The sequence below is a fragment of the Macaca fascicularis genome, chromosome 9, assembly GCF_037993035.2.
Source record: "Macaca fascicularis isolate 582-1 chromosome 9, T2T-MFA8v1.1".
NCBI lineage: Eukaryota > Metazoa > Chordata > Mammalia > Primates > Cercopithecidae > Macaca > Macaca fascicularis.
Genome location: NC_088383.1, coordinates 141416105 through 141438184, shown reverse-complemented (window position 1 = coordinate 141438184; position 22080 = coordinate 141416105). Strand labels below are relative to the sequence as shown.

At 51.5% G+C, this 22080-nt stretch overlaps 1 protein-coding gene across 22 annotated transcripts in view; it reads right to left on the bottom strand.

Annotated features, from left to right (window-relative positions):
• Positions 1-308: 308 nt before the first annotated feature.
• The window catches only part of LRRC27 (leucine rich repeat containing 27), a 57194-nt gene continuing 35422 nt past the window's right edge, over positions 309-22080 (bottom strand). For 8 of the 22 annotated variants that reach the window (XM_065521630.2, XM_074003101.1, XM_074003097.1 and 5 more), the window contains 3 exons: positions 20187-20305; positions 17372-17495; positions 6672-7064 (listed from right to left, as the gene is read on the bottom strand). In XM_065521630.2, the coding sequence (XP_065377702.1) occupies positions 6888-7064; positions 17372-17495; positions 20187-20305 (420 nt within the window). In that variant the 3' untranslated portion in view covers positions 6672-6887. Of the gene's footprint in view, positions 3160-6671; positions 7065-12351; positions 17274-17371; positions 17496-20186; positions 20306-22080 lie in introns of those variants that run through there. The other 14 variants (XM_074003099.1, XM_074003096.1, XM_074003104.1 and 11 more) reach the window with 5 other exon arrangements.

The following is a 22080-nucleotide window of genomic DNA, read 5'->3' as shown; positions in this document are numbered from 1 at the left end:
AAGGAGTAACTGAAGCTGTGACCCAGGCTCCACCCAGTGCAAGCCCTGCTGGGACGAAGGTGATAAAACCTGTACCCACGTATGTGCTTAACAGAGGAAAGGGTCAGTCCTCTCAAGGAAACCAGCACCGTCCGTAGTCTCTGTGGTTTGTTTAGAGTTGACCCGTGAACAAGGCGGGGTTTACGGCGCGCTGATGCCCCACGCAGCTGAAAATCCACATATTATTTCTGACTTCCCCAAAATGTAACTACTAATAGCCTACCATGGATGGGACGCCTTCCTGGTAACACTAACGTTCAAGTACCGCATATTTTGTATGGTATATTATATACTGCACTCTTACAGTAAGGTACAAACGAGAATGGCAAGAAAATCATCAGGAAGAGAAAATCTATTTACTACGAATTAAGTGGACGTGGATCCTCAGAAAGGCCTTTGTCCTCGTCCTTCTCAGGTTGAGTAGACTGAGAGGGAGGAGCTGGTCCTGCAGTCTCAGGGGTGGCAGAGGCAGCGGCTGGGGAGGAGGCAGGGGAGGCAGGAGAGGCAGGCACACTCTGGGTGACTTGACAGAAATGCACGTAATTTCTGTCTGACTTTGCTCTTTCATTTCTCTAAACTTTCTGTGCGGTCCCCGTCCGCCTTCCAGAGCTCGCTTCAGTCTCCCTGCCTGCGTCACAGACGGGCCCATGTCCCGAAAGAGGGCAGAGACAGCGTGAATGACGGGAATGCTGCTGCCAGGGCCCCGGGTCAGCTTCTTTCCCGGCACTGCTTCCTCTCTGTCTTCCTCCTCCTCATCGCCCGGTTTGGAAGCACTCGTCTCCCTCGGCCTCTTCTGTTTGTTGCTCTGGTGCAGCGTCTATTAGCTCCTCCATTTCTCCAAGACCTGTATCTGGAAACTCTTCGCCCTCATCTGTTTTGCTCTCTCCACAGTTTCTTCAATTGCTATATAATAAATGTACATATTTTGGGGGTACATGTGATAATATGATATACTCGTATAACGTGTGAAGATCAAGTAAGGGTAACGGGGGTGCCCATCACCCTGAATATTTCTGCTCTTTCTGCTGGGAACCTTGAAGGAGTCTCTTCTAGCTATGTGGAAATGTGCAATTGACTAACGTGAGGTAGTCGCCCTATTGACGTATTGAACGCCACGTCTTATTTCCTCCATCTCACTGTGCATTTCCACTCACCCCCTGCACCCCTACTTCCCACTTCCTGGCCTCTGGTCACCACCAGTCTGCTCTCTATCTTCATGAGATCCACTTTTTTAGCCCCCACAAGTGAGAACAAGTGATGCTTGTTTTCCTGTGCCTGACTTACTTCATGTACCATAATGACCTCCGTTCCACCCAGGTGGTGACAAGAGACAGGATTCCACTCCTTTTCCATCACTTCCGGGATGGGCTGTCACCAGTGCTGCGAAGTTGTACACAACATCTGGACACGGTTTTCCCCAGCAAGAACGTGCCCTTTCAGGCTTCGTGGCTTTCCCAGCCTTTCCTCCAACCATGACGGCAAGTCCAGTGTGTGATCCCTCAGCCTTTCATGGTGTTCTCTGAAGTTCTCTTTGCCAGCACTACACTCCTGTCCACACAGTGCCGCATACAATGAGGCTTCAAGGTCCCTATGGCCTCTGGGCCAGAGGCTGCATTGGAGACGTGTTTGGGGGCAAGTGGGCTCCTTTGACACCTTCATTGTTGAATCATGGGGTTCTGGGTGGCCAACAGGCATTGTCCGATACCAGAGCTTTAAAAGGCAGTCATTTATAAGCAGCAAAGTACTTCCTGATTTCAGGGACAAAGCATTGATGGAATCAACCCAGAAAAGAGGTTCTTGTCCAGCCTTCTTGTACGACCAAGGAGCAGCTGGTGTTCTCTTTTCCCTGCAAGCTCGGGGGTTAGCAGCTTTCTGGATAAGGGCATCCTGATCATAATCTGGCTGCATTTGCACAGAACAGCAGAGCTGGCCTCTCCCCTCCTGCCCTAAATTCTGGTACTTGCTTGTCTTCCTCATTCATGCCTGTGGCCATTTTTTTTTTTCAAGAATAGGGGACTTAGGTCTGCATTAAAAACCTGTTCAGGCAGACATCCTTTATCCTCTTTCTCCTCAGTGACTTTCTTCATGGTATCTGTATCCAGGAACTTGTCTGCCGTCCCGTGGCCGACAGAAGCTGCTTCTCCGTTATCTTGGTATTTTTCCAGCCAAGCCTCTTTCTAAAGTTGTCAAACCATCCTTTGCTGGGATTAGATCCTCCAGCTTCAGCTCCTTCCCCTTCCTTTTGTTTGAGGAGTCTATAGGTATACCTTTCTCATAGTGTATCAGTAAGGGTTCTCTAGAAGGACACAATACGATATATACATACACGAAAGGGAGTTTATTAAGGAGAACTGATGCAGAGGATCACAGGGTGAAGTCCCACAACAGGCTGTCTGCAAACGGAGGGGCAAGGAAGCCAGTAGTAGCTCAGTCTGAGTCCCCAAACCTCTGAAGGAGGGAAGCCAACACTGCAGCCTTCAGTCTGTGGCCGAAGGCCGAGAGCTCCTGGCAAAACGCCAGTGTAGGTCCAAGACTCCAGAAGCCAAAGAACTTGGCATCCAATGTTCAAGGGCAGGAGGCATCCAGCGCGGGAGAAGGATGAAGGCCAGAAGACTCAGCCAGTCAGCTTCAGCCACCTTCTTCTGCCTGCTTTTTCCAGCCATGCTGGCAGCCGATCGGATGGTGTCCACCCACACTGCGGTGAGTCTTCTCCTAGTCCAGTAACTCAAATGTTAATCCCTTCTGGAAACACCTAGAAACAATACTTTGCATTCTTCAATCGAATCAAGTTGACACTTAATATGAACCATCACACACAGCAACCCTGCACCCACATAAAAGCTGCATTCCCAATACAAGATAAAAAGGTATTTCACAGAAAGTGTTAAGGCTTTTCTGCCTGCTCACAAATTTCCTTTTTTTACTACAGTCCTTACGCTGGATTCATTTATCTTGAATTGGTAGGCAACCGCAGCTGTAAACCTCAATCTTAGGAACATATCAAGAAACTCAATTTTTTCTTGAAATGTCGTGACTTTTCTCTGCTTCTCAGGAGCTCTTTGGCGTGACTGGTGGTGCTCCATGGGCCCCGAAGTGCTCTTCAAGGTTTATAGTATTGCGCTAAACACGAGAAATACACAAGAACATCCAGATGGCACCTTTTCTTCAAGTTGGGGTCTCACTCTGTTGGCCAGGCTGGAGTGCAGTGGTGCAATCACAGATTACCACAGCCTCGACCTCCTGGGCTCAAGGGATCCTCCTGCCTCAGCCTCCTGAATAGCTGGGACTGCAGGCGTGTGCCACTATGTTCAGTTAAAACAGAGCACTTTTTTTTTTTTTTTTTTTTTTTGAGGCGGAGTCTTTACTCTGTCGCCCAGGCTGGAGTGCAGTGGCACCATCTCGGCTCACTGCAAGCTCCGCCTCCCGGGTTCGCGCCATTCTCCTGCCTCAGCCTCCCGAGTAGCTGGGACTACAGGCGCCCGCCACCGTGCCCGGCTAATTTTTTGTATTTTAGTAGAGACGGGGTTTCACCGAGTTAGCCAGGATGGTCTCGATCTCCTGACCTCGTTATCCGCCCGTCTCGGCCTCCCAAAGTGCAGGGATTACAGGCGTGAGCCACCGCGCCCGGCCAACAGAGCACTTTTTATTGTGATACACAATGTACTGAAGACATGAACTGCCCATGCACAGATTAGCACCACATGGTGTTTTAAGCAGATCCTTGAAATGCTTACGCTTACTGCAATAGCAACAGGAGGTGGCTTTGTAATTATTCCAGCAGCACACTGTGGACTGCAGTTAATTTAATGCAGTTATAATTTAATGCTGTATTTTTTTTTTTTTTTTTGAGACAGAGTTTTGCTCTTGTTGCCCAGGCTGGAGTGCAGTAGCGTGATCTCGGCTCACCGCAACCTCTGCCTCCCCGGTTCAAGCGATTCTCCTGCCTCAGCCTCCCCAGTAGCTGGAATTACAGGCCTGTGTCACCACGCCCAACTAATTTTGTATTTTTAGTAATCTGCCTGCCTCAGCCTCCCAAAGTGTTGGGATTACAGGCGTGAGCCACTGCCCCCGGCCAATGCTCCATCTTTATGGCGACATTTCTCTCTACTGTGAATGGTCCATGTATGGTCTGTATATTTTATGCATTCGTGACATACCTAACTTTTTCTTTTCTTTTTTTTTTTTTTAGATATTTCTAGGCTATGTGGTTCATCTGCAAATTTTTTCAAATTGTTGCAAATTTCCAAAACTTTTTCCAATATATTTATTTTTTAAAATCCACTTATAAGTGGACCCTTATAATTCAAACTCTTGTTCAAGGGTCAACTTATACGATGCTTTGCACTCACTGAAAACTTATGAGACAAATGTAACATGTTACAGAAAAAAGAAGAAAAGAGATATAAAGGGAATGAAAAGATGGAGAATTTCAACAGAGAATCGGCATTCACAAAAAATTACCGGACACCTGAGACCTGAAAAACACAACATCTGAAATTTAAAACTGATTGAAAGAAAACACTTACTTTAAAAAATCATTATAATGATGATGTAAAAGGATCTAGTGGAAAAGGTGGACGGCATCTGCGAGCAGATGTGGACTTACGGCAGAGACGAGAATGAGAACACGGAGGTGACAGGAAACGCTGGAGAGGAGCAGGATGGGTTCCGAGACCACGCATTCCCTGAGAACACGGAGTAAGAGGAAATGCTGGAGATGAGAAGGATGGCATCCGAGACCACGCATTCCCCGAGAACACGGAGGTGACAGGAAATGCCGGAGATGAGAACGATGGTATCCGAGACCACGCATTCCCCGAGAACACGGAGGTGACAGGAAATGCTGGAGATGAGAAGGATGGCATCTGAAACCACGCATTCCCCGAGAACGTGGAGGTGACAGGAAATGCCGGAGATGAGAAGGATGGGTTCCGAGACCATGCATTCCCCGAGAACACGGAGGTGACAGGAAATGCTGGAGATGAGAAGGATGGCATCCGAGACCACACATTCCCCGAGAACACGGAGTAAGAGGAAATGCTGGAGTGAAGCCTTGCCCTATGGCAAAGGACTGGGATCATAGCAGACACGCTCTCTGATCAACAACCAGGTGAGTAACTCAAAAGCTGAGCCCCAAGCCCAGTTAAACCTTCAAAGGAGAGCAGCTCAACCCATGGCTGACTCCAGCCTCACAAGAGACCCTGACCAGCAACGCCGGCTAAGCTGCCCCGACTCCTGCCCTCAGGCCTGAGAAATGAGAAATGGCAAAGGTCTGCTGCTCCAGCTGCTGGGCTGCAACAGGTCACTGACACCTTTTCTAGCTTCTTGAATGGAAAGCTTAGATGATCAATTTCACACCCTTCTTCTTCTCTAATACGTGGGTTGGGTGGTGATGCATTTCTCTCTAAGCACCAGTTCCTACTTTCTGAGCGTTTAGCTCGGAAAGTAGGAAGTGCGGGGCGCAGAGACCCATGAGACAGAAAACAAACAGCAAATCCAGTGAAGCCAAAACCCAGGGCTTTTGGAAAAGAGGAACAAAATTGATAAATCCATAGCAAGAATGATGAAGAACACCGGGTCAAGAATAAAAGAGGGGACCTTATTACGGATCCTCAAGATACTGAAAATAAGAGGAACTTTATGCTAATACATCGCACAACTTGGATGAAATGAGGAAACTCACTGAAAACCATATTTACCAAAATTAACAGAAAAAGAAACAAAGTCTGAATAGTCTCACCTCTGTTAAAGAAATCAAACCAAAGATGTTTTCAAGATCCAATTGGCCGGGCGCGGTGGCTCACGCCTGTAATCCCAGCACTTTGGGAGGCCGAGGCGGGCGGATCACAAGGTCAGGAGTTCAAGACCAGGCTGGCCAATATACTGAAACCCCGTCTCTACTAAAAAATACAAAAATTAGCTGAGGCCTGTAGTCCCAGCTACTCAGGAGGCTGAGGCAGGAGAATGGCTTGAACCCGGGAGGCAGAGGTTGTAGTGAGCCGAGATCGGGCCACTGCACTCCAGCCTGGGAGACAGAGTGAGACTCCGTCTCAAAAAAAAAAAAAAAAAAGATCCAATCAAACACTCATCACAAGAGACTAAGTCACACAGAATCTACACAGCCTGCGCAGACAGAGGGTGAAATAGGGCTATCTACGACGCGGAGGTCTGTGGACCCTGCCGTGTCCCTGGGGTGGAGTCCGCTGTCCCACGTGCAGGTTGAGTGGCAGCAACCAGGAAGGGGTCAAGGCTGAAAGGAGGGCCCTGTAGCCGGGCAGGGGGCAGGGGAAAGAGGGCCCCATAGCTGGGCAGGGAGCAGGGGAAAGGAGGGCCTCCAGGGGAAAGGAGGACCCCATAGCTGGGCAGGGAGCAGGGTAACCACTCCCCCTGAAGCCCCTTTTGGCTCTCACCCCTCCCTCCTAGCCAAAGGTGGTGCTGCAGGGACTTGTGGCTTGGCGGGAATCAGATGACCTGGTCTCCTATCTCACACTCAAATACCTAAGTGAATGAAAGCTGTGAGTACTGTTGCAACAAGGGCTCCAGGGCAGGAGAGAGGCAGGCGCCTGAGCATGAGCATTCCGTCACGTGGCTTGGCAGGAACCTGCGGAAAGAAGTGAAAGCGAGACCACGTGCTCACAGTGTCCTTTCTGTTAATACGGCTGAAATCTTCCACAGCCTCAGGAGAGGAACACGGGCTTGTCTAGGGAAAACAACAGGCTGCCGAGAAATCAGCCCTAAGGGTAACACTGAACCTGGCGCTCTTCCGGCCACCACACAGGAGGTGACGCCTGGAAAGAAGAAGCGCGGCTCCCGTCTGAAGACGTCCCTGTTAGTCCAGCCACCTGGTGTCACTTGTATCTGCGAACATTTCCTGATTCTTCGTATTTTGTGTTAAAAAATGTATTTTGTGGCTGTGCCGCTGGCGGGCCAAGTGACAGGTTTCCAGTGAGGGCCGCCCATCGACGGTCTTTGTTCAAGGCTAATCCCAATTTTAGCTTCAATACTTCATCCTGCAGCTCTTTGGCCTTGTGGGAGACAAGGAGGGGGAGACGTTAGAAAGGCTGGCAGGACTTAGGGCGTCCATATGTCTCTGGCTCAGATTCCACGTGGGGCCCAGGCCGTGTGGGAGTGAGCAGAGCCAGCCCCACTCCCCTGGGGCCCCTGCAAGCCACATCATGGCATGGTCTCCCCTGCAATGAGGCCCGGCAGCCTACTTCCAGCCAGCTCCCAGGCCTTCCACCTCATGAGGACACCACCCTCTGCAGGCACACACGTGGCCACTCATCCTGGTGTCCCCACAGCCCCACCCAGGTGTCCTGTGCAGACGCAGGTCAATGGATGAACAGAGACTCGGCATCATCCTGTGGGCAAAGGGAAGGCTGGTGCCACACCCTGGGCAGTGTGTTGGAAAGCATCACCACAGCCATGACCACACCTGAAAGCCATAACTGCCCTGGGAAGCAGTTGGGGCCACAATTGCCACCTCTGCCCCACAGACACAGAAGCCATGGATCAGGGGTTCCTACAGAAGGACCTTGCCGAGCCTGAAACCAGAGGCAGGCTTTCTGTTCCAAACCCCATGGTTCATGGCCAATCCCCTGGGCAGAATAAGGTGAGGCTGAGAAAGGCACTGCAGGGGGGCCTCAGGTGGAGAAACTGAGGAGGGGCTCTTCCTGTTCCTGCCCCTCCAGCCCTCTGCAGAATCCCAACCTCCCCACTCCAAGCACAGGAGCCCTGGGCTACCCGGCTTTCCTCTCCCTCCCCAGCTTGCCTCACTGGGGGCACAGGTTGGACACGATCTCCAGTGCAGGTCCCGGGAGACCCCTGCAGCCTCCCCCCCAATACAGACAAATCACAACAGGTCCCTGGAGAGCACTGCACCCCGCCCCCCATACAGCCATAATGACAGCAGGTCCCCAGAGACCCCTGCAGCTTCCCCCCACCCCATACAGCCATAATCACAGCAGGTCCCCAGAGACCCCTGCAGCTTCCCCCCACCCCATACAGCCATAATGACAGCAGGTCCCCGGAGACCCCTGCAGCTTCCCCCCCATACAGCCATAATGACAGCAGGTCCCCAGAGACCCCTGCAGCTTCCCCCCACCCCATACAGCCATAATCACAGCAGGTCCCCGGAGACCCCTGCAGCTTCCCCCCACCCCATACAGCCATAATGACAGCAGGTCCCCGGAGACCCCTGCAGCTTCCCCCCCATACAGCCATAATGACAGCAGGTCCCCAGAGACCCCTGCAGCTTCCCCCCACCCCATACAGCCATAATCACAGCAGGTCCCCGGAGACCCCTGCAGCTTCCCCCCACCCCATACAGCCATAATGACAGCAGGTCCCCGGAGACCCCTGCAGCTTCCCCCCACCCCATACAGCCATAATGACAGCAGGTCCCCGGAGACCCCTGCAGCTTCCCCCCCATACAGCCATAATCACAGCAGGTCCCCAGAGACCCCTGCAGCCTCCCCCTCCATATCACAATTGTGGCCTAGAGCAGCACTCACGGCTTCTGGCTCTGTGACTTGGTCAATATTACTTGTCACTGACCCAGTAAATAGTCATTGATAACTTTTTTCACTTCCCATAGAAACCTGTATTCCCTGTAGGATTCATAACTGCCCCCTTTAAAAATGTTTACTTTGTTTTCTATATCTGTCATTATATCCTCTCAAACTGTAAAACCTCTCTCAACATCCTCCTCCACTGGCCAAGTCCTCAGACTGACCTGGTCTCCCTGGGGAGACCCCGACAGGCTCCTCTCACAGCAGCGGGTGGCCGGGGGCTGCTGGGTCAGCTCTCTTTCCTCCAGAACTCTTACCTTCCTCTCTCAGCATCCACTCCCTTGTTTTCATAGAACAAATTCTACAGTGGCTTCTGGAGAAAGACTCTCTAGATGGGAAGCAGCATTTTGAGTCCTTGCATGTCTGAAAACGTCTTATTGTGTGCTGGCCCCTGACCTTGCACTCGTAGGACCGAATCCCAGTGCCTGCTGAGGGCAGTGCCATCACCGAGACCAGCTCCCTCCCAGTGCCTGGTTCTGTGTGGGCCTCTCTCCCCGCCCTCCCTGGAATCTCGGGGGGTCCGTCCTGCTCTGGTTCGGGATGCTGAGCCATGGTGCCGGCACGTGTGGGCCCTTCTGGCAGGAAGTACACTGGTTCCTTCGGGAAGAGCCCTCCTGCGCCCTCTCCCTCCGTCTGCTCTCGTCTCTCCTGCTGGAACCTGCCGGATGCTTTGCTCTGCTTGGGTCGTCCTCTAACTTCCTTTCCTCTTGTCTCATCTCTGTTTCCCATCTCCCCTTCCTGGGGAATTTATGCATCTCCTAATTTAATTTTTAAAAATTTTTGCCACATTTTAAACTTTGCTTTGGGAGTTCTGGGTGATCTGAGTGTTCACTTTCTAAAACAGCCGCTGGGTTTCATGGCAGCAGCCTTGTCTGTTCCCGTGGGGGGATTTTAATTCTGGCTTGTCATGTTTAAGTGTCCCCTAATGTCCGCATCTGTCTGAAGCTCACTCCCAGCCAGCTAGCTTTGGCCTCTCCCTCACCTTGGGGCTTCCCTCAGTAGTTGAGCAACCACTCATGACTGAGGCCCTGGAGCGAGGCTGAGATTGGGGTGTTGGTGGAGAGCTGCTGGCTGCTCAGTGCAGGCCGGGGCTGTCTGGGGGACACCCAGGTGGCTTCTGTCTTGGTTGGTTGATATCTCAGACAGCACCACGGAGCTGGCTGGCCCTCCTGGTCGGTTGTGCACCTGATCTTCTGCAGGGCTCTTTAGGTCATACGTGGCCGCTGTTACCACCACGGTGCCTGGTTGGTCAGCTTCTCTAGAGGCAGCCCTGTCTCCTGCTGGGTAGGCTGGAGGAGTCAGTGGGCTGGGCAGAGTAGGGAAGCAGGCCCAGGGCCCTATCGTGACCTGTACGGACTCCACTTCATTTTTCTTTTTTTTTTTTGGAAACAGAGTTTCGCTCTTGTTGCCCAGGCTGGAGTGCAATGGTGCCATCTCAGCTCACTGCAACCTCTGCCTCCCAGGTTCAAGTGATTCTCCTGCCTTTGCCTCCCGAGTAGCTGGGATTACAGGCGGCGCCAACGTGCCCAACTAATTGTTTGTATCTTTAGTAGAGACGGGGTTTCACCATGTTGGACAGGCTGGTCTCGAACTCCTGACCTCAGGTGATTCACCCACCTCAGCCTGCTAAAGTGCTGGGACTGCAGGCCTGCGCCACCGCGCCCCAGCCTCCGCTTCCAATCCCTCTGTGGTTGGTTTTGTCTTCCTGTGCTCTGGGGCTGCACCACCTTGCATCTTTACTGGCATTTTGTTCGGCAGGCCCTTCACGTTGCACCACTAGGGGGCTTCCTTCGTGCAAAATCGCCCGGGCCTCCGTGTGTGAGGACAGGGCTCGCCTGCCAGCCCCCAGACGACAGCAACTGAGACCAGGTGGAGCAGTGTGTCTGAGAGGACAGCACCCGCACCAGAGACAGACTACTGCACACTGGCTCTGCAGCCCTGGCCCACGGCCTCCACCTGCACCCGCACCAGAGACAGACTACTGCACACTGGCTCTGCAGCCCTGGCCCACGGCCTCCACCTGCACCCGCACCAGGGACAGACTACTGCACACTGGCTCTGCAGCCCTGGCCCACGGCCTCCACCTGCACCCGCACCAGGGACAGACTACTGCACACTGGCTCTGCAGCCCTGGCCCATGACCTCCATCTGAGGGCTGAGGTGGCTGCCCCTGCTCTGGCCATCATGTTTGCATTCCAGCCAGGAAGGGAGAGGACAAAGCTCAGGAAGTCCACGCTCATCTGCTCACATCCTGCCGGCCGGAATAGAGCTACAGGCCCACGTCTGGCTGCAAGGGAGGTAGAGAAACGTGGCCATTTGTGGGGCAGCCTGTGCCCAGCTGAGACGTGAGGCTCTATTATTACAGGAAAGACCATGGGGAAGGGGGAGCCTCCTGACAAGAGGGCAGGCTCCTCTCCGTTTTCTCGTCCTGAGGAGCGAAGGTCGTTTTTGCTCCCTCTCCTGTCATTCTGGTGGCTTCTGGGCAGAGTGGAGACAAGTCTATGTGCAGAATGGGCCGTGTTGACCTGCAAGGGCCACGTCTGTTGGCTGGTTTGTTTTCAGCATCTCTTTTTCATCCCTCTGGGCTTTCTTCTCTCTCTCCCCGACCCGTCCATCCTGACCCTCTAATCAAATGCAAGCTCCTGGCTCATGGGCTGGACTCCAGCCCCACCTACTTCCCCCATTTGGCATCCCCTTCTCCCACAGGCCAGGCTCCACGGCGCACGGGGTGGTGAGGGGTGCTCCCGACGCACGCCATGTCACCGAGGACTCCTCACTAGCGCTACGCCATGCACGGCACTGCACAGAGGCCTTGAAGGAAACACGAGGGGCCGGGGAAGAAGCCGGCAGAACGAGACTCTCTGCTTCTAGAGGCGTAGTGTGAACTTAGATGGTTGTCTGCCTGGAACATGCCAACTGTCTCAGGCACGTGTGTGCCCGCCTCCATACAGGCTGGCGGGCTGCACAGCCACGGAGCCAGGACTGGTCTCTAATGCTGCTGCAGGGTTTGCTCAGGCCCTGCCTGGGGGCCCCAGCTCTAAGGAAAGTCACACTCTTACAGCAAAGCCCGAGGCTTCACCTGCAGGGAGGGCCAGCATGATCCTCTCGCCAGGATTATACAGATAGGTTCCCTACTGAGTCTAAAGAACACAGCACTTTCTTTTTTGCTAGTGGGCCTGTGTAGACAGCAGAAAAAGGGAGGGTCATTTGAAATGGACTGAGCCTACAGGAGATCCAGGTGCTCAGAAGGCAAATTTCAGAAAAAACTATAATTAAGATTGTTTCCTAAAAATGAGGCCATCAGGTGGCACAGACGCCTGCCACACTGTTCTGGACTGTCTCAGAGGGTCCCTTCTCCCTTGCCCTGCCCACCCACCTGGTACTCTGTGAGAGGCAGTGGGACAGAGGAGAAGGATGGCTGGAGCTTATGGACAGCCAACACCACCTGTCTCAACACAGTTCACCTCCAGGGCTAGGATCAGCTGCTTCCCAACTCATTCTTGGGAGTTTTAAAACCCCTTCCTCTGGCTCTCCCAGCCAGGACTGAAACGAAGGGAACCGCCCCATGGGCATCCCCAGGGCTCAAGCGCTGCAGGAGCCTGTCATGGAAAGTTAGCGGGTGTTCATGTCCCTGTCTCCTGGGCAGGGTGACACAGCACATCCCTCCCTGCATCTTGGCAGTAACTTGGAGTTGGCACATGACAGGAGCCGGTGCTGGAGACCTGAACCCTTCATCAAGAACTTCACGTGAATTTTTTTAATCACAGAAAAACACGAGACAAGTATTAAAGCACAACGTGAATTTGTGGCAATTCATGTCCCCAAGAAGACAGTGCAGCATTTGGACCTTGGCTTTGCATTCAGACATACCCAGGTTGGATGGAAGGCTCCACCATTCACAGTGTCACCGTGGGGCCAGTTACGGCACTTCTGTGAGTCTTATTTTCTGACCTGTGAAATGGGTGGCAGTGCCTTCCTCCTAAGGTGGCATGAAAGTCAATGAAGAGACAGGCGTGGCCTGGGGTAGGCATTTGAGATCAACTGCCACAGTGTCCTTCTGGCTCATTCTCTTTTGCCTCACGGCCCCCCTCCTCTGCGTGTAACCAGGGCAGGGGAGCACAGGAGAACCGTGGGGGACACAAGAGCCAGCTCTCAGGTTTCAGATTTCCAAGCAGACTTCAAAAAACCAGGACTTGATTTTTTTAGAGCAGCCTTCATCCCACACCGGAGTGGTACACCTGATGCACGCACATGGACATAGTTTCCACCACCCAGAGTCCACAGTCGACACGCGGGCTCACGTGTGGGGTGGCACAGTCTGTGGGGCTTAGACAGACGCATCACCACGTGGATCCAACAATACAGTATCACGGAGAGTAGTTTTACTGCCCTAAAACCCTTTGTGTTCTGCTGATTCACCCCTCAGTATCCTACTACCCCCACCTGGTCACCACGATCCCTTCACCATCTCCATCTGCGTACGGCCTTTTCATGCTGGCGTGTCGGCTCCCCTGTGTCTTCTCATTGCTGGTGGCTCGTTTCCCTCCAGTGCTAAGCAATGTTCCGCTGTCTGGATGTTCCAGTTTATCCAGTCACCTGCGGAAGGACATCTTGGGTGCCTCCAAGTTTTGGCAATTATGAAAAAAGCTGCTATCTCTATGTGCAGGTTTTGGTGTAGATGTAAGTTTTCATTTCCTTTGGGTAAACACCAAGGAGTGTGATTACTGGATTGTAAGATGAGAGTGTGATTTATTTTGTAAGAAACTGTCAAACTGTCTTCCAAAGTGGATGTACCATTTTATATTCCCAGCAATTAATGAGCATTCCTGTTGCTCCACATCCTCACCAGCATTTGGTGGTGAGTGTTTTGGATTTTTTGTGTGGTGAATCTCCTTGTCTTAACTTGCATTTCTGATGACACACAATGTGAAGCTTCTTTTCACATGCTGATCTGCCATCCATGCATCTTCTTTGATGAGGTGTCTCTGCAGATTCTTGGCCCATTTTTTAATTGGCTTGTTTGCTCCTTTTTGTTGAGTTTTTCAGAGTTCTCGGTATATTTTAGATAACAGTCCTCTATCGGGTGTATCTTTTCCAAATATTGTCTCCCAGTCTGTGGCCTGTCTTATCCTCTTGGCAGTGTCTTACATAGAACAGAAGTTTTTGATTTTAATGAAACCCGGCGTATCAATTATTTCTGTCACGGATCTTGCTTTGGTGTTGTATTTAAACATCATCACCATACCCAAGGTCACTTAGGTTTTCTCCTATGTTATCTTGTAAAAGTTGTACAGTAACACATTTTACGTTTAGGTCTATGATCCATTTTGAATTAATTTTTGTGAAGGGTGTGAGGTCTATGTCTAGATTCTTTTTTGTTTTTGGCAGTTGTTCCAGTACCATCTGTTGAAGACTATGCTTTCTCCACTGAGTTGCTTTTGTTCCTCTGTCAAATCAGTTAACTATATTTGTGTGGGTCTATTTTGGGGCTCTCTATTCTATTTGTCTATTCTTTGGACAATATCACACTGCTATTGTAGCTCTAGAGTCTTCAAGTTGGAGGGTGTCAGTCCTCTGACTTGCTTTTCCATCAGTACTGTGTTGGATATTCTACGTCTCATCCTCTCCATCTATGCTTTAGAAACAGTTTGTCAATATCCACAAAACAATTTGCTGAGATGATGATTGGGAATGCATATGAAACCTAAAGTTGGGAAGAACTGACTACCAACAATACTGAGTCTTCCTGTCCATGAACATGGACTATCTGTCCATTTATTTAGTTATTTATTTCATTAATGTTTTGTACTTTTCCTCATATAGATTTTGTATACATTTTGTTAGATTTTTTTACTTAGTACCTTTTTTTGGTGCTAATTTAAATGTTACATTTTTAATCTTAAATTCCACTTGTTAATTGCTGGTTCATAGGAAGGTGACTGACTTATGTATATTAACCTTGTATCCTGTAACCTTTTCTATAATCACTTATTAGTTCCAGGAAATTTTTGTCAATTCTTTGGGATTTCCTCCATATATAATCATGTCATCTGAGAACAAAGACAGTTTTATTTCTTGTTTCCCAGTCTGTATACCTTTTATTTCCTTCTCTTGTCTTTTTTTTTTTTTTTTTTTTGAGATGGAGTCTCACTCTGTCGCCCAGGCTGGAGTGCAGTGGCCGGATCTCAGCTCACTGCAAGCTCTGCTTCCCAGGTTTATGCCATTCTCCTGCCTCAGCCTCTTGAGTAGCTGGGACTACAGGCGCCCGCCACCTTGCCCGGCTAGTTTTTTGTATTTTTTAGTAGAGACGGGGTTTCACCGTGTTAGCCAGGATGGTCTCGATCTCCTGACCTCGTGATCCACCCGTCTCGGCCTCCCAAAGTGCTGGGATTACAGGCTTAGCCACCGCACCCGGCCTTGTCTTCTTGAACTAGCTAAGAATTCCAGCATGAGACTGAAAAGCAGTAGTGAGAGGGAATACATTTGCCTTGCTCCTGATCTTAGTGGAAAAGTTTCTAGTTTCTCGCCATTAATAATGATGTTAGCTGTGGGTCTTTTCTGGATGTTCTTTAACAAGCTGAGGAAGTTCCCAGCTTATCCTAGTTTGCTGAGAGTTTTCATCATGATAGGTGTTATATTTTGTCAGATGCTTTTTCTGCATCTATTGATAAAACCACCTGATTTTTCTTGTTTAGCTTACTGATGTGATGAATTGCATTAACTGATTTTTGAATGTTGAACTAGGGTGTGTGATTGCTTTTATATATTGCTGGATTTGATTTCTGAATGTTGATAATTTTTGCATCTATGTTCATGAGCGATACTGGTCTATAGTTTTCCTTTCTTGTAATATCTTTGTATGGTTTTGGTATTAGAGTAATGCTGGCCTCAGAGAATGAGTTAAAATGTTTTCTCTCTGTTTCTATCTTCTGGAAGAGATTATACAGAATTGGTATAGTTTCTGCCTTAAACCTTAAATGTCTGATAGAATTCACCAGTGAACCCATCTGGGCCTGTGATTTCTGTTTTGGAAGGTAATTAATTATTGATTAAATTCCTGTAAATGATACAAGCATATTCAAATTGTTTATTTCTTCTGTAAGTTTTGGCAGACGTTGTCTTTCAAGGGATTCATCTATTTCACTAAATGTAACAAATCTGTGGCTAGAGTTGTTCATAATACCAAATCGACTTTTGTGTCCATAACGTGAAGTGATGGGTTGAGACACAGATGTTCTGAAGCCCTAAGAGGCAAGGTTTGGGTGTCCAAGGACAAGGTCATACTCATAAACGACAGATTCAGAGAGAATAAGAGTTTATCTAAAGGCAGATACGAACTCCCTGGGCTGAGAGGAAGAGAGTCTCAGAAGAGGGGTCCAGGTCAGGCTGGGTGGGGTCTCCACGAAGTGGCTCCACATCCTGCCCTCACACCTCGTTTCTCCCATCTCCGGCTCTAGGAGAGAGGGAAACAGTGGAAATGATGGGAATGGAGCCTGCAGATGGGGTGTGGGGACAGGAAGGCCAGGGCTGCTTCCTCCCCTGTGACAGTGCTGCTTGCTCTGGGGGCAGCCCGGATGCAGCCCGCACCAGCCTGACCTGTGTTCGGGCATGGTACACTGACCTGAAAGACGCCACCAGCCAGGGCCCTTGGGTAGCCCGAGAAGACAGGCCAGTGTTCTTATGGCTGTAAGAAGGGTGGGGACACGGGTATCCAGGTTCACTGCCAGGGAGGGCAGCTGTGTCCTTCTATAGCTGGCTGGGCTGGCCATGCAGCAATTCGGGCAGCAAAGCACTTTCCTTCATTCCTGTGTGTCTCCTATGGCCCAGGACACTCCAAGTACCAGGAAGTGGGCCTCAGCGTATGCTGAGTCAATAAACACCATTGACAGTGGCTGAGAGGATGTTAACATTCTAAACATACAGGAGACACTTCTGTGAGCAGTTCTGGTCAGCAGGCTCCTGGTCAGGAGGCCTTGGATCCCCATGAATATTGGCCTCCCAACATAGACACTGAGCGTGTCAGCCATGGTCCAGGTGGCCTCAGCCAGGCCCCTCTCTGCAGTGGCACCCCTCATGGCCCAGCCCTGGGCCCAGAGCCTGGTTCAGCTGGGTGCAAAGCCTCCAGCAAGGACCCCACAGACATGTGCAGAGGACGGGTTCCTGGTCCCTGTCAGCAGGCCGCCACTCCTGTCATCAGATGCCCAGTGCTGAGATGCCAAGGTCCGTCTGCCATGTGGCCTGGCACATTTGAGGGCTCAGCCCCTCAGCTGAAATGTTTTCCTTCTCACGTAACCAACTGTAATTCTGGGAATTTTCATACCGTGATAAGACACATTCCACACAGTCCCATGGTTTTAGAGAGCGCATGCTCTGAAGAGGCACAATGAGTTCCCTTCATTTTTAACAAAACAATGTTTTAGGCTGGGCGCAGTGGCCCAGCACTTTGGGAGGCCAAGGCAGGTGGATCACTTGAGGCCAGGAGTATGAGACAAGGCTGGCCACCATAGCAAAGCCCCATCTCTATTAAAAATACAAAAATTAGCCTGGTGTGGTGGCGTACATACACTTGTAATCCCAGCTACTCAGGAGGCTGAGGCAGGAGAATCTCTTGAACCTGGGAGGCGGAGGCTGCAGTGAGCTGAGATTGTGCCACCGAACTCCAGCCTGGGTGACAGAACAAGACTCCATCTCAAAAAAATAAAAAACAAAACAAAACAAAACAAAAAACCCACAATTTTTAAACAGAACCAAGAAATCCTTACAATTTCCAGATCCTCGGCAGCCTTCCTCATCTCCTCCAGCGGGGCTGGGCCATGGAATCTTCGCTCATGCATTTGGTGGATGTGCTGTTTTATCTTCTCTTCTAAATCTCCCTCCTGGAGGGTACTGAGAAACAAAGGGCAATGAGGGAAATGACTTGACACATTTACTTTCATCCTAGCAACTCCCACCATAACCAGGGAGAAAGCGTGTTCCTTTCTTCCCAGACCAAACAGCGGTCCTGAGGCTCCCGCACAGCAGGGCCAGTTACTGTGGAGCTACCCTGGGCCTCCCTGGCACCCACTCTCCTCCAGACTCACGCCTGAGGCCTGGGCTGCCTCTCCCATCCCTTCTTCAGTAGTTCAGAAGCTGCCAGAACACACACTATTCTTATTTAAAAACCTCACATTGATTTAAGATATGACACATTTAGGATACTGCACACTGCGTCACATGAAGGGAAAAGCAGGTTTTTGTTCCCACATGGAATACACGGTTTTCCTAAATCCTTAAATAGATGAACAGAAAAGTGTATTCAGTTATGATTTTAAACATGTTTTCTCTGTTACTATTGGGGCTCAGGGGCTTGGGGTTCCTTTAATTTTAAAGACAATGACTCAGGGTGGTAGAAAGAGCCAGGGATCTGCTGCAGGTGAGCTGTGGGGTGGCGAGGTCCACTCCAGTCTGCATGAGTGTGGGGCCCCAGGGTGTGGGCATGGATGTAAGTGTGGGCGTGGAGGTAGATGCAAGTGTGGGTGTGGTGTGGGTGTGGGTGCGGGTGCGGGTGCACGTACTGCTGTGAATACAATGGCACACACTCTCACTGGGCCTCCTTGAAGACCCTCTCCCAGCAGCAGGGTTTGTGCTGGTTTTGCTTTGCTTTTCAGAATAACTATGGAAAAGACAGCATGACGCCCTCTGGAGTCCTACAGAACAGAGCACCCAGGTCAGGGCACGCTCTGTGTCAGTGTGTCAGACTCTAGCTCTCACTGGGCCCCAGGGTGATGGGGGGTTAGCGGGCCACTGTGGTCTGCTATGGGCTTTTTAAAGGCCAAAGATGGCAGGTAAACTCCTTGGAGGATATAAGAGAACATTCAAATGTTTGAGATGAAATGGTTTTAGTCTAAGCCATTTTCACAAGGCTGGGGAGTTAATCCAACCTAGTTGGCCGTGCAGATTTTCCCCAAATACTCTCAGTCTCCAAGAGGAACAAATTCTCTGTCACCCACATCTCATCCCACCTCGCCCTTCCTCCAGGCTTGTTACACCACAGCCGGGATCCAGGGTATGGTAAACTGAGTAGGGAGCCCCCTGGCAGACGGAGGCTGAGCAGCAGCAGGGCCAGGGGCCAGGCCCCACGGTCTCTTCTGCTCTGGCCTCTGAGTCCACTGAGGCGCCTTCAGTGAGGGCCACAGCGAGCCTGGTGCAGGACAGAAGAGAGCGGCCAGGAAAGTATGGGGACACCGGAGAGCAGTGCTCATGCCCCAGGGTCTCCAGTGGTCTCCCTGAGGCCACCCTCAGCTTCCCAGCACGCCTGGGAGGTGTGAGGCAGGGGCCCAACTGAAGAGTCAGCATGAAATGCCTGGACAAGAAGGCGTGTCCACACTGAGGTTCCGTGTCAGCTTGGTCCTCACGCACGGCTCAGAGGATGTGCAGACAACTAGGGAGCCCTGTGATCATCCCCAAGACGCAGCCACTAACCCAGCTATAGAAGCTGTGACCGTGGAAAATGAAAGGAATGCTGCTGTGAGGTGAGAGGGGTGAACCCCGGACCCCCGAGCTGCTGTGAGGTGAGAGGGGTGAGCCCCTGGGAACTCTGAGCCGCTGCTGTCACCCTCCCAGCGAAGCCCCTCCCCTCCCCTCAAGGCCCAGACAGGGACCCACCCAGGGACCAGCCTCCAGCTTCTGTCCTTGCCTTGTGCCCTGACTCTGCTCTGTCCAGCAGTCGCTGCGGACTGTGTCCTGCCCCGTGAACTTGTCGAGCCACTCAGTGCTCCTCAGCCCCATTTGCTCCATCCATCCCTATTCCCCGCTGCCAAGCGCAAGTCTCTGAGCCCCTACCCTTCCCCTCACATTGGTTCCAGGTGAGCATCAGGCTTCCCAAATATCCCTCCCCGCTCTCCTGAACTCCAGGCCCCTATGTGGCCCACCAGCGATGCCTGATGGGACTGTGGTTGCCTGCCTCTCCCGGGGACGACAACCTGCCCAGCAGCCTGGCCATCCCCTGGCCAGGGACTCAAAATCAAAACGTCTCAAGTGCTTCCCAACACAGCTTCTCGATTCTGGCTGTTTCCTCCACCGCATGGTGGCCACCTTGCCTGGGTCCCCTTCACCTGGGTCAACGCCTGGCCTCGCCACCTCACCCAACACCCCATGAGGGGAAGGGCTGAGCGGCCCTGAGGGTCAGGTCTAAGGAAGCTGGGGTGGGAAGGAGTAAGATCAGAACTCAGCATGAGAAGACCGAGGGAGGCAGAGGGGGTGCGGTGGGGAGGGCATGGCAGGGATTGCAGCGGGTGGGTCTCGGATTGCGTTTCCCCTTAGTGCCCACAGCAGCACCCACTACAGAGGGCTCGGCAGCACTCTGTATCCTGGTGACCTACAGGAACCATGGCTGGGCGACGGCAGTTCCCTGAGGGCAAGGACCCCATCTTCCAAGCTTACCTGGCTCTCCCTGGAGCCCACCACAGCCTGGAGCCCACCACAGCCTGGAGGTTGAGGGCTCCTCAGTACATGCTCATGAAATAAACAACAGCAGCACCTGCCCGTGGGTGGCTGGCTGAGCCCTGGAAGGACTGAGCCCCTGTCGCAGTTACCAACCTCATTTCTTGACTTGCTCGTGGCGATTTCTTTTTGCTTGGTTTCATTTTTCTAAGTGGATTCAGTAGCACTTTCCCGTTATCTATCAGATCTGTGGCAGAGGAAATCTTTGATGCCACCTAGGAAAACGCAACGAGATCATTTCTGGAATCCCAGTAAATGCTGTTTTCCCACAAAGCTAACCTGCCAGGTGTGTTAGACTCGCTCCTCGTCATGAAGAGGTGGGTCCGAGGTCGCCCCGGGTAATGGTGTCTGTGTAACGCGGTCATCCCCCCAGGTCTTGGCTAGCTCTCGTGCCCTGCTGGGATCTCGGTTTGGACATCTTTTTGGGGCCTCCCTGACAGCAAAGGCTGGGGTAGGAGGCAAAGATGCAGAGTGAGGGGAACCTGGGGTTGCTCAGAAGGCTGCCCTGCATGCCCTTTTGCCCCCCACGCCAGGTTTGCTGCAGTGGCTGGCTTCCTACAGGCGTCCTGAGATGGCCCCTCTCCACAGGGGCCCCAGATCTGTTTCTCCAGCTTCAGTGCCAGAGCCTGGGAAGCCTGGGGGGACCCGACACTCGCTGTGATATGCACCCTAGGCAGGAGGAGGTCAGGACCCCAAGGGCGGTGTGACCAATGCTGCTCGCTGCTGCCTCCAGTGGACACACCTGAGAGCCATGCTGACCCCTCCGGACCTCAGGGAGCTTTGGGCCTGTGTGGGTGCCTGCAGTGTGCAGTGTGCACGTGTGTGTCTGTTGTGTTCCCTGGGACTGTCAGAAACCGTAGGATGACAAAAACAGGTAGGAGGGAACCCTGGCAACAGGGTGGGAGAGAAGAACTTCCAACCAGGGGCTACTGCAATGTGGAGACTTGTAGGATCCGTTTAGCATTTACCGAGATGATGTCTGGAACTCTTCTGCCGTTCTCTCCTCTAAATGAATTTCCGGGCCTGGGCCCTTGTCTGGCCATTAGCTTAACCCTAGTACATGCCTGACACTTAAAAAGTATTTGGCAACCAGAAAGGGTGGAAAGATGGGAGGCAGGGAGGACCAGGGACCACCCACCAACCTTTCCCTATCCCTCCCACCCCACCATAAAGCAAGGCACAGGCTGCAGACACAGCAGAGGAAACTCTTGGCTGACTGAGAGCTGGGACACTTTCAGGTGATCAGGATTCTCCCAAAGATTCTTCCAACAGAAAGAAAAGAACAAATGCTAAATCCTGGCCGGGCACAGTGGCTCACGCCTGTAATGCCAGCACTTTGGGAGGCTGGGGTGGGCGGACTGCTTGAGGTCAGGAGTTCAAAACCAGCCTGGCCAACATGGTGAAACCCCGCCTCTACTAAAAACACAAAATATTAGCCAGATGTGGTGGTGCACGCCTGTAGTCCTAGCTACTCAGGAGGTTGGGGCAGGAAAATCGCTTGAACCTGGGAGACAGAGGTTGCAGTAAGCCAAGATTGCGCCACTGCACTCCAGCCTGTCTCAAAAATAAATAAATAAATAAATGCTAAATTCAGTGGGTGTTTCTTTCTTTTAAAATCAGACATTTAATTTTATTTTAAAAGACATTAAAAGTATGTATTTGGAGGGAAGCCCACCCATCCGCACTTTACTCCCACTCTAAAGTATAGAGAAGGAAGACTTTTTCGAACAGCCAGATCTCGAGTGAGCAAGCAAAGAAGCAAATATAAACATGAACACACAGGCGAAGTCTACAACAGGCTACCGCTTTGGTGGCATGCAATGGGCTTTGCGCCAGGGTTTATCTGTTGAGTGTCAAATATGCAATTGATCTGAAGCCCAAAATATGGGCTCGAGTCATGGCTGGTTTCAGACCGACATGAAGAGAAGTGCTTTTCACAAAGCAGGTGACGCCCCAGGCTTTACCCAGCCACAGGCTTTAGCTCTGCAGC